The following is a 12,349-nucleotide window of genomic DNA, read 5'->3' as shown; positions in this document are numbered from 1 at the left end:
GATGGTTAACACTTGTATCTTTCCATGGTAATTTTAGGCACAATGACTACAAAGTTGTATCTCCTGCCTTACGAGCTGTTGGGAACATTGTCACAGGAGATGATATCCAGACCCAGGTATGGATTCACTTTCTTTCATATTGTACAGCAGTTCATCTTTCAACTAGTTGTGGTAACCTATTCACGAGCACCTCTGTTTGTTCCTTTTGAAGTTTCAAAGTCAAGGATTTCTGACACTACTTACCTCAAAACATGATTTTCATAGCCTTTCTGTTTGGTCCTGAACTGCTGTGGATTCTTGTATAGCTCTGTCTGGGATTTATATGTAACTCTGCAATATCCTTCAGGGTTCTTTTTTCTTTTTCTGGCATGCTTAAAGCAAGTCTGCCTCTTAGACTGAATTTGATGTGGAATGGCATGCTGTGAAAGGGCCATCTAAGGCCTGTCACATTATATGGTGTTGACAGTCTATGATGAAAATACCAATACCAGGTGTCTAGTCAATTTTTTGGGTGGTATGTAGCTGTATGTAGGCATGTATTTGAAGGAGCATTAATAAGAGGCAATGACTCCCAACACTGTATTGGAATGAAACTTGGAGCTAGGAAACCTGGTGCTTCAGAAGCACTAGGTTGTCATCCTGCTACTTGGTAGATTTTGCAAGAGACAGCAGCTTCCACCATGTCGTGGTTTAGGCCCATCAGGGAACAAAGACCACGATTAGCCTCAAGTACCGAAGAGGCTGAGGATTGCTCGAGGGCAGGGAGGGCTTAATTGCCGCTTAAGGTCCAGGACAAAACAGACCAGGCCACTCGGTTTGGGGAAGAAAACAGAAAATAATTTAATGCAACATCAACTAAAACATACCCCCCCAAAAAAAACACCAAAACATAACCAAAACGAAACAACACAGAGTAATACATCAATGGAAAGTCCAACCAGCCTTTTTAAGAACACCTTCTTGCCACACCTCCCCTCTTCCCGGGCTCAGAGCCCTGATCCCGAGGTTTTTACCTTGCCCCCCCCCCGAACGGTTCGGGGGGGCAGGCAGTGGAGGTCTCAGTCAGTCTGCTCCCAATAGCTTCTGCCGTCTGTCCCTCCTCAGGACGGGTGAACTCCACACCAGTCCTCCCTGCAAGTCCGTGGGGTAACTCACACACAGAGCAGCCCTGCACAGGCTGCTCTGACGTGCACCCATTCCAAAGGCTGCAGCTCCTCTCTGCCTCTCGTGTGGGGCTGCTCTGCGACGTGCAGGCTCTCCAACACGGCCTGGGCCATGGCCGTCTCCCCACACAGTCCCTCGCCCGTCCGGGCTCACTCACATGGAGCTGCTGGTGGCTCTCAGTCCTGCCACGGATCTCCACAGGTTTCAGGGGCACAGCTTGCATTCTCGCCATGGCTTGCAGAAGGGTCTCCGGTCTACTGCTCCTCCTTCCTTCCTCCTTCTCTGGCTGAAGGGTCCGCGTGGTCGCCTCCATCTTGTATCACTCTTACACCTCCTGCCTTGCATTTCAAATTCCCGTCCCCTAAATAGTGATGGCAGAGGCGCCAGATTGGCCCAGCCGGGCCGGAGGTGGGTGTGAACCCAGGAGCCGGGGGAGGGTCCGCAAACTCTTTACCGGGTCTTCACTGCAACCCGCTCCCCCTGTTACTAAGCCAAAAGCTGCTCCTTGCTAAACCAGAACACACCAGTTTTTAAAGTCTGAGAGAGCAGAGCGTCCATGTCTCACATAACCATGTTACCCGTAATCCTCTGGTTGGTGGCAGTCTCTTTTTACACGCAGAGCAGGGGCTTCAGTTACAGCCTTCTGCTGATGTACTTTAAAGTGTTTTCAGACTCGTGCATTCTGACATCCTTTTTTAAGTCTGAATTGCTGATATGAGGAGGAAAAGTACAGAGTAGGCTACTGCTTTTCAAATTTAACTGGATCTTTTCATCTGTCTCTAGTTCACAAACTAATGCATGTCTGTCTGGTGCAGAGCTGTCTGGCAAATGCACAACCAAATTGAAGTGACAGGCTCAGAAAGGCTTGATGTGGTGAACTGTTGACATCACTAAAACTTAGAGCAGAAAAGGGATCAAGGAGTGACTGTGAATGGGGAGCTGTGTGCAGTGGAGACAGTGAAATGGACATCCATGAAGCAGTGGTGGCAGTCAGAGGTGTGAAATGACTCAAAGACTGTGGAGGAAGATGCTTTCAGTGAGGTGTAGATGCTTATAAAGCTTATGATTCCCTATTCAAAATTTTAAATTATTCTTTCCATATAAATGATATCAAATCATCCAGGTTCCTAATCTTGAGGCTTATTTCAATGCTTCTGTTTTTTTAGTTTGTATAAACATATCCTTTATAATTCAGTAGCTTTGTGATGATGAGATCAGAGATAAATATGAATTGGCAGCATCAGGACACTGTTTGAGTGTTTTATCACTAGGAGGAGATTAAGGTGACTTTTAGATGATCACAATTTTTTTCTCTTCAGCTGGATTGCATGGATAATCTTGTATTGTTTCAATGGCATCTGTTTTGCAGAGCAGTCATAAGAATGACTGAGGTGTTTTGTGATTTCATAGTTTTATTAAAAATAAACCCACAAGGAATCTGTAAATCACATGCAATGCAGGATATTTAAATGCTGCTTAAATCTTCCATTTGAATTCAAGACATTAAAACATTTTTATTGTGCACAGTTTTTTCAGAGGAGCATATCACAAGCTTTTCTAAAATTTTAGGATAGCATGATAGTCCTGCCTGCAGGTTGTGATGTATGCTAGAGGGGTACAGAATGCACACAAAAATCCTTTATTAGAAGGAAGAGTCCAACTTTTGACAGATGATACATTTTTTTTTTAATATAAACACAACATACAAGACAGTTTCCTGAAAACAGTAATTTTTCCATTTTAACCTTAACATGGAGTAGAAAGGTGGTGGTGGTGGTGGGTGAGCCCACCTTGTTTTTATAAACAAGGGAATTCGGTATACAGATTTCCTAATCAGAAGTCATCACCATGGTTCAGCTTGATTCTCTCATCCTTCTGACATCCACAAACAGACTGAAGAATTTCTCAGAGAATTCTGTACCACACTGTTGGTTCTTTTATGCTTACTTTGGCCATATAAGTAAAAACTATTGTGCTTTTTGGTAGGATCTTCCAATTTTTTACTTGTAAGAAGTTGGAATTTAATTGAAAAAATAGTTTTCAGTCACTGAATCTTCTTATTCCCTTTTTTGAAGATCAGAAAGCCTTTCACTGTCACACACAGCATAATCAAGTTTTCTGACATCCTTGTTCTCGAGCATTTTCTCATATTTTGGGCACTTAAAATGTTCATTTTGGAAATACAGAGTTTTCTGCAACTTTTCTACTCTGTAAAATTGCAGTTTAAAATATTTTTTTACAATTTAAGTAAGAATTGCCTGTTCATGATGTCACCAGACACAACACTGCCAACATTCTGCCCCACTGTGCTAGCTGATGGAGAAAACAGAAGTAGTTGGAGCTTCCAAGTATACAAAATTATTGAAAACAAGACAATGGGAAAATATCATCATTTATTTGGTCATAATGGGCTTAGTATATTCTTGTGTTCAGGTCACACTGAAATCATAACAAAGGTTTGATCTCTTACCTGAATTACTCCATTGTGTTGCTCATTAACTTTGCTGCAAACACTTAGTTCTAGGTGTTTTGGTTTTTTTTAACCTTTTAGGATAATCTGATGTGATATACTTGTTATGATTTTGAAGAAGTATTTTTTGTTCCTGTGATATTTTATTTTTGTTTAAATCCTGAATTTCCTCTAAGCTGTGGATTATGTTGTTTGTTTTTTCTTTAATATTTAGGTAATTCTGAATTGTTCAGCCCTGCAGAGTTTACTGCACTTGCTAAGCAGCCCAAAGGAATCTATCAAAAAGGAAGCGTGCTGGACAATATCCAATATAACAGCTGGAAACAGAGCCCAGATTCAGGTAACCTTTTCAGCTATGATAAGTAATCTTTGTCTTGCAGGCTAGAAGAAACACACAGCAGGCGGTACATTGCTTTTTCTGTATAAAGTGCGTATTTGTATGTCTATAGTCACAGACATATAATTGCAGAAGCATATTATAGGCTCTGTGCATGATTAGAACATTTCAGTGGTCCAGTCATCTCTCAAATTCAAATTATTGAATTTTACAGTCATCTACAGGTTATTAGGGGGGAGATGGTCATACTAGAGTGACAAAATGAGGCTAAGCTCAAGAAAACCATGTTAAATAATTTGCTTCATGCCTTTTGACAGTCACCAAGATAAAAATTGTCAAGTACAAAAAGAGTAAACTACAAACCCTGAGAATCAAATAACTTTATATGTTCCTTGATTTCACCAACATATGCCGTCACCTGCATTGTAAAATACTTTATTCTTGTTTATATTTTCTCATAATTACTGATACAGATGTGCTTAGCCAGATCTAAAATCTCTATTAAGCTGAACAACAATGGAGGATAATCTATCGTGTAACATTGGGATTCATCCTTTCTGATGGTACCAGATTTTGTAATCCCTTCCTGTTAATTGGTGGCACACAGAAGCAAATGAAAATTTCCCTTCCTTGTGTCAACTTTTACAATTAGGCCTCCAAAAGCACCACATCTTTCTTCTGAGTCTTGACTTAGTGTCAGCCGTCAGGAAGTATTCCCAGAACTTGTCTCTAGGTGATGTAAATTAGAGATTGACCATATCTTCCCCAAATAAAAGTTTTTCTTTGACTAGGTAAAGAAGAAACTAAACACGTTTTGTTTTTTCTGGATATGGAGTTTTTTTCAGAACAGCTATATTAGAGGAATTTTTTGCTTGGCTTTCAAGGAGAATGCCTCATTTATTCTCTTTTTCAGCAATGATGGAAAAACAGATTATAGTGAAATCAGGCTTTATCCGATAAATATACAAGATTCTTGTCAAGGCAATTGAATGACAGTCTCCTGTAGATCAAATTTAATTCTTCTGCAACCACATTTCTCAGAGTAGTTTCAAGGATTGCAGAGGATGTGTAGAAGTCCAGTTGAAGATATCTGTTCTTCAAGGAATAGAAATAAATAGTACAAATATTAGACATTAGAAATATGTCTTGCTTATTAGTAACCAAGCATAAACAATGCATGTTCACACAGAAAATAACTGTAGTCCTATAATATATTGTCAAAAGTGCAACAGGAATACTTCTTTTCTCTGCATCCATGTCCTTGGAAGGCAGACTGACACTTGCTAGTTTTGTCTGATGAATAATCTAATAAATTTTAGATGAACTGATAGATTGTTCATGCTATATGATCAGAGTTAGCATGAAGTAGTTAACCTTCCCACAGGGGAGGGAATTACTTCTTTTTGCAGAAGTCTTGCAGAAGAATGTAAAGAGACTGCATGTTTTTCCTCAGGAAAATATGTACTTCATGCTTTGCAAGTGGCACTTGGCAGTCTTTTGGTTATACATTCTCTCTGATAAAAAACATTCAGCTGCTGAAGGGGCAGCATAAAGCTTTGATGCCTTGAATGAAGTCTTCATCTCAGAAATCATAGGAAATAAAGTTTAGTGGAAGATAATGCCAGGAAGCTTAGCAGAGGCTGAGTTAAGAATGAATGCTCATCTGACTTCAAAGATACTTATGTTAGGAAATTAGTAGGTAGAAAAACAAAACTTGTTGGAAAGCTGTGCAAATCCTTTGTGTCTGATGTAAGGATGTGACTAAGATGGAAGTTGAACTGTGAGTAAACTCCCACAGCTGTACTTGCTCTGATTTTCTCAGACAAGATTTTACTTTTACCACCAAAGGTCAAGTTTTTGTGAGATAGAGAACAACATGGATACTTAATCTAATCTTGGTACAGCTCCAAGAATTTTGATTCTGCCTTTGTTATGGCTTGTATGTTAATCTGTGGATTAGCTGAATTTCTGACAAAGTGCTTTGTAAAATCAGCAACTCTACCACTGTTGTTTTTCCTGCATCAGCAACTGTAATTGCTGTGCAATTAGCAGTGCAGAGAAGGTAGTTTCTACTGCTTGTGCTAAGGTAAAAATATTTTGCCTTTGCAATTCTTGCAGTGAAGAGTCTTTTGGCTGCTTTATCCATGCTGCTACTGCCTTAGAACAGTGAGAATCAGTATTTTCTCTATAAAAGACCATTTCTATTTTTCCTGGGAAATCTTAAGAGTATTTTCTGGGGAACAATCCAGTCAAATATGTTTTCTTTGTGTTTTTTTCCCAAGTCTATCAGCGAGTTGCTTCAGGAAGCACAATTGTATAGGAATGTTGCAGATCTGAGAAAAAGAAGAGCTTGAGAAAATCAGATAGGAGTACAAGTCAGTCCATAAAGAAATAAGTATCAGAAGTGGCAATAGAAAGCAAAGCTTGTTTTGAGAAATTATTCAAAACTTCTGGATTTCTGTTTTCATATTCTTGATCTACTGTAGATAAAGTTGTGAAGAGGCTTTAGGGGTACCTTAAATTCTAGTGCACCAGAAGCTATTTCAATAGAATTTACTTCTACATAAGTCTTAACCATACCACATAATGCTGTTCAAGTAAAGGAGTAAGTGCCTGTCCTTGAGTGCACAGTATTCTTACACCTGATATCCACTACTCAGACACGTAAAGACAAGGCTTTAGGTGGAGAGTCTTAACTATACCCTTGGTAATCTTCTGTCTTTGTTGTCACATAGAATCATAGAATGGTAGGGGTTGGAAGGGACCTTTAGAGATGATCTAGTCCAACCCCCCTGCAGAAGCAGGTTCACCTAGATCAGGTCGCATAGGAACATGTCCAGGCGGGTCTTGAAGACCTCCAGGGAAGGAGACTCCACAATCTGCATCTTTATTTGAAAACAGTCTGTCATTTGTTAAAGCAAAATTTGCCTAACCTAGCTAAAGAAAATGGTTAGGTATATCTATACATGTGTGTGTTTAACTGTTTTTAAAGATTTTGAGGTGTCTTACCACCACTTTGGATCAATCCCCTTACTACTGAAAACAAATTGTAACTGCTTTGTGACTTGGAGAGGTGAGATGTGAAGGCAGGGAGAGGAAAATTAATGGTGTGTACATTAATATTGCACCTTCTTTTCTAGCAGGTCATTCTTTAGAAGTACAAAAATCCCTTAACTCTCTGCATATAAAAATATTTCTTGTGGTTGTGTGGGTAGAAGGTTGCTTTCTCAGGATTCTCGATTCAGGAAGAAAACACACTGTCAACCAAATCACCAAAATATATGCAGATTTAAAAGCATCTGCCTTAGGATATGTCACAGACAAGGCTGTGGAAGCAAGTTGATGTTTTACTCAAGTTCAGGAAAAACGTGAGAAGCAGCTTCTGTAAAACTGAAAGCTGTATTTCTTTTAAGAGTTGCTCTGTCTCCATTCAGAGTAATTGAGCTGCCTTCAAACTCTGAGCACACACATGGTATGTAGTGGAACACTGACTGCCCTAAGTGCACACCCAATATAATCTATACTGGCAGTTATAAAAATGATAGTAAAAACGGCTTTCTGATTCTAAGCAGGAGATAACTATGCTGGTAATTATGACATACTGCAAATCATGTCTACCATAAGACTTAGATTTTTGGAATTGCAGGAAGCCTGTTAGAGGAAAGTTGATTGGAGATCTCGAGGCCACTGGTTCTTGGAAATAAAATTGGCAATTGCAGGTGTAATTGCAATGGTTATCTCATGATGAATGTCTTATCATAGGTTTGTAACAAATTTCCAGAAGGGCTCTAGTTCTGTAGTTTCTAGCCTCAACCAAGAAAATTTAATGTCAGATATAAGATGAAACCTCTTTTCAGCTCCAGAGCCGAAATATCTGATTTTCTCAGAAAACATCTTCTCTCAGGTACTGCTTCAGGCAAACCTGCTCAGTGTCAAAATCATTGTAAACACTTGAGCTGAAAACCATTTTAAAATAATTTCTGAAGTTGGAAAATGCTATGCTGTTTGGTGAAGTGTTTCTTGAAGATGGTCAAATGCTAAAATGGAGAATAAAATGCTAAACTGTTTTTAGTAGCTATGAGAAAGGATAATTCCCATCTAGGAAGAGTATCAGATTTAACTGAGTTCATGGATGAACCCATTTCGTCTGTGAATGGAGGTATTTTTTCTTTCTCTAAATTAATATCACAGTGTGATGAATTAAAACATTTACTTATTGAGAACTGATCTTCCTTACAGAAACAACTCTAAAATATTGGGTGCAGCTCTAGACTGAATTTGTTTTCCATTATCACTAGTCTCTCCAAATTGCTTGGTAGTTCCTACTAGAGGTCATATACCGTAGCCAGATCTAGTCCAGTTTCTGTGATACTAATTGGATTTTCAACTTGCACAGTCTTTATCCAGAAATGAGAGAACAATAATTTCAGCACGTGGTAATTTTTGTCCTGAAAGTTGAATGTCTGCCTGGCTTAGTAAACGACATCATTTCAAGTTACTAGCTGATCTAACTAGTGGATTGTTGCTCCAGAACAGTCGGGATATTGGAATACTATGGAATCTTTGAGTAGTGCTCAAGCCATAATTTAGCAATCCCTTCTGAACATCAAGAAGAAAATTAAATATTTTGGTGTAATTTAATAGGTACTTTTCATAACGAATGTTAACAGACAGAGCTATATTTAGTGTTGTTTAAGATTGCATTGGGTTACATTCCCTCCATCCACCCAATCTAAAGTATAGAAATATAAAGTCAGAGGGAAGGACTTCTATATTCATTTCCACTTTCATGCTGCCTACAATGCTGTTCGGTAGCACACTCCAAAGGCTTTCACTGCCATTTCTGAAAGGTAAGGCAGAAGCCTATCACCATTAGACTTTAAGTCAAACACAATCAAGTAAACTCTAGTGTGTAGGCAATCTAAGTTAACATGCATGAAATGTGTGAAAATAAGTGCTAAACTTTCTTTTGTAGGTCATATTAAAGCACAGGAGGTTTGGGTGTTTTTCACCGCCAAAGGTGGAAGTGAAAGCCTTTCAGAGTGTGTTATTAACAGTGCCTAGGCAACAAAAAAGTGTGCTGGAATACAGCAGTCTTTCCCCTCATCATTTCTCTGCTTTTAAGGTTTGGGTTGGATGTGTATATCCTGATGCAGTCATGATTGTCACTAAGTATAGTTTTTGTTTGTTAATTTCCTAGTTTGTATACAGCTTTGCTGTACTTCAGTGGATAGCTTCCCCAGTCAGGGAGAAGGGGAACTGCAGCTTCCTGGGAGTCAGATGGAGAACTGCACAACTGAAGCTAAATCCTGACTGTCGACCCTTCTGAGGGGTATGAAAGGCTATCACATACCTCAGAAAATGTTCTGTCTCTAACTTCGCAACCCGTTGAAAAGCTATGAAAGGCAGTACATCAGACACAATCTTCCATATCTGACAGTGAAGACATCATAGGAGTTCTCTCCTGTTGACAGGTTAAGAAACTTATCACTTCTTTTCTAATATACCTTAAATTCTCACAAGAATCTGAGTATGGCTAGGCATAGTAGCAACAGGTTGTATACTGTATTTTTCCTCTCTTAGGGTTTCCCATCTTTGCTGAAACGTGATGTGGGCAAGTGTAGCAAATGATATATTGCTTGTCAGTTTTAAAAACTCTAGAGCAAAATACATTTTTACAAATTGGGGTAAAGACACAAGAATTGTGAGAGGCTCTTCTTCAAAGAGACTACAGTAATGCTGGAGACTTGGAATTGCATGATTCATAAAGCTGTGGTTTACTCAGGCAAACTGTGTATCAAATTACTTAAAGTGTGTTTGGTTTCTGACCAGTTTGGACAAGTAGTCCAAAATCTTCATGTGCTGTTTGTGGTGGCAAGACTTGAACAAATGTCTCAATTAGAAGCAAAAACGTGGTATTGCTGACAAGTCCATATTTCTTTGCAAAAGACAAAGATGAATGTTTCAGATTCAAGTTTGTGTTTAAGTACAGAATCTCTTTTCAGGCTTCTCCCTGAAATGTGTGATTCTGTATGAATCCCTGTCATACGAAATAGAGGACAGCAGAGCTAGAATACCTTTAGTTCCTTTATTCTGCCTGAAAACCTCAGCAGTCAGTAGTGTATATAGCTGTCTTTTTTTTTTTTTTTTTTTTTTAATAGGACAGGCTCTAAAAGCTAGAGAGACCTCAATGAGGTTCATTATAGTGCAGGTTCTTCCTGACAGCAGTAGCAACCTTATGTAAACTGAATAGAAGTTTGCTTTGTACACAGTTTGGAGTGTGTAGGCTTAGGTGTCTGTGTCAACAACATAAAAGTCTGCTAGAACTGAGGTCTGAAGTGCTTCCTGGGTCTTGGATGGCAGTGGTGGTTTTATACTTGTGCCATCATGTTAAGTGCTTTTGATTACAAATATTTGCTGTGTTATTTAAAAGCCAATTGTGAACTGAATCAATAAATGAGGTAACTGGGACACAAGTGAGAAGACTCTGTGAACTGAAATTTCCAGCCAGGAGAAGTAGATCATGGCAGTAGGACTGTATTCACAGCTGCTAGCTAGAGTGTTGACAGTAATCTTTGTTTGTTAAAGGTAGTTGCAGGAGCAGGAAAACAGTTATGCCATAAGACTTGATTGCTTTTGCATTTATGTGACTAATCATGTGTAAACACACGATTCTGATACTTGCATGCAAAAATGTATGTTTATATTTTTGCATACTGTAAGTGATTCACTTGTAGGAACCCAAAGGAGGAGAAGCAAGTTCAGTTGGTATTGACCAGCTCAACGTACTGATTTAATATACTGCTGAAGACCCGCTGCCTTACAGTGTACAATGTGTTTAGATTCAACATCCATGCATAGGTAATAAAATTCTGAAAAATCACTTTAATCTAGCTTCCTCCTTTAAAAATCAAATGCTATAAAGCTTGATTAAAATAAATATGGATAGAGAATGCTTCTGAGAGACAGACAACCCTCTTGGAGGGCCACAGCACAGGGATACCATATATTTAGAAACCAAACAAACGAAAACACAAACCCCCCAAAACTGACACTTGAGAAGTGAGGGACAGATTTGGTGAAGCACTGAACATTACAATTCAGTTTAAATTTGAAAATTTCAGATTTCAATTATAATTTGATTTCAGCTTTGTGAAAGACTCGTAGTTACAAGTGAAGATGAAGATCAGTTCCAGCAAATACAAATGGATGCACTTGGACAAAAAAATCATTGTTAGTTTAATATGTTCAAAGATGGGCTGTGAATTACCTACTCTGCAGAAAGATATCTGAGTATACCACCTCAATGCCTAACAGTAACAGCCAATGTAAATATCAGGAATCATCATGAAAGGGATGAAAAATGCCCCAAAGGGGAATCCTTATTCTTGTTCCAGTATAAATCTTCATTGTTGTTGCCCTGTGGTTAGATGCATCTTCAGACAATATGGTAGGAGCGAGTAGTAAGGAGGGACGGTAAAATGTCAGTTTTATTCCATGTGAGGATGAAGTTTGTAGACTGAGACAGGAGAAGGGAAAGGTGGCAGAATGCGGTAGATAAATGTGTGGCATCTGAGAAGGTGAATGAGAAATTATTGTTCTTTATTTTTGAGCAAGATCGTTGAGAAAGAAGCATTAGAATGATGGCTAGGTGCTGCATTTAGGACAAACAAGCACATAAGTTTTAATATGGGTGTAGTCTGACTGTAACTCACTGCTGCAACTATCAGAAAAATAAATATGACCACAGTTGACACTTTCCTGTGCATCTGCTGATGATTGCTGTTGGAAGTAGGATGCTACTATGTTTTGTTCTTACATGCAAGGACAAGAGTAATTTGGATTACAAAAATCTATATGAAACTGATAAAGAAACACTCCAAAACCTTTATGATTTTAAGTTTTTGTTATGTTGTTGGCCTGCTGTTACACTCCTTGAAAAATTCCAGTAATATTTAGAGGGCATATGTGTGAGCATTACAATGCAACAGCTGCTCAAAAGGCCTGCTTAAACATCTTTGTGGCATGTATGAGGCAGTTGCCCATAATTTTCATGATTGGCCAAGGCACTTGACAGTTTTTGAAGTATAGTGGAACCTTTGAATAGGTGATAGTGAGATCTACAGTAGTCCTTACAGCTTGATTTAATTTTCTTTTTATTTATTTCACATATTTTTAAAGTTCTTGTTGAATGGAAATTGCTGCTTCTGTTTGAGAGCTATGCATATCTTGAGCATTTTATGTGCACTGTATTACTTTAGTCTGCAACACACTTCCATGTGTGTATAATAATACTAAAAAAGTAACTTGTATTAACACTCTCTAAATCCTCAGAAGTTTTAAGTGTGTTGTCCTGCCACAATCCTTTAGAGTTTCAC

The 12,349-nt window shown here is 38.7% G+C and overlaps 1 protein-coding gene across 4 annotated transcripts in view; it reads left to right on the top strand.

Moving 5' to 3' along the window:
• KPNA1 (karyopherin subunit alpha 1) overlaps positions 1-12,349 on the top strand; it is a 61,685-nt gene that overhangs the window by 33,135 nt on the left and 16,201 nt on the right. For all 4 annotated transcript variants that reach the window (XR_009819514.1, XR_009819513.1, XM_062005662.1 and 1 more), the window contains 2 exons: positions 38-116; positions 3,849-3,974. Coding sequence is in view for 2 of the 4 variants with exons in the window: in XM_062005662.1 (XP_061861646.1) it covers positions 38-116; positions 3,849-3,974 (205 nt within the window). In the remaining 2 variants the exon portion in view is untranslated. The remainder of the gene's footprint in view (positions 1-37; positions 117-3,848; positions 3,975-12,349) is intronic.

This window comes from Colius striatus, chromosome 1, assembly GCF_028858725.1.
Source record: "Colius striatus isolate bColStr4 chromosome 1, bColStr4.1.hap1, whole genome shotgun sequence".
NCBI classification, from domain to species: Eukaryota; Metazoa; Chordata; class Aves; order Coliiformes; family Coliidae; genus Colius; species Colius striatus.
Note: the sequence above shows the minus strand (reverse complement) of the source record. Positions and strands in the feature narration are given on the sequence as shown.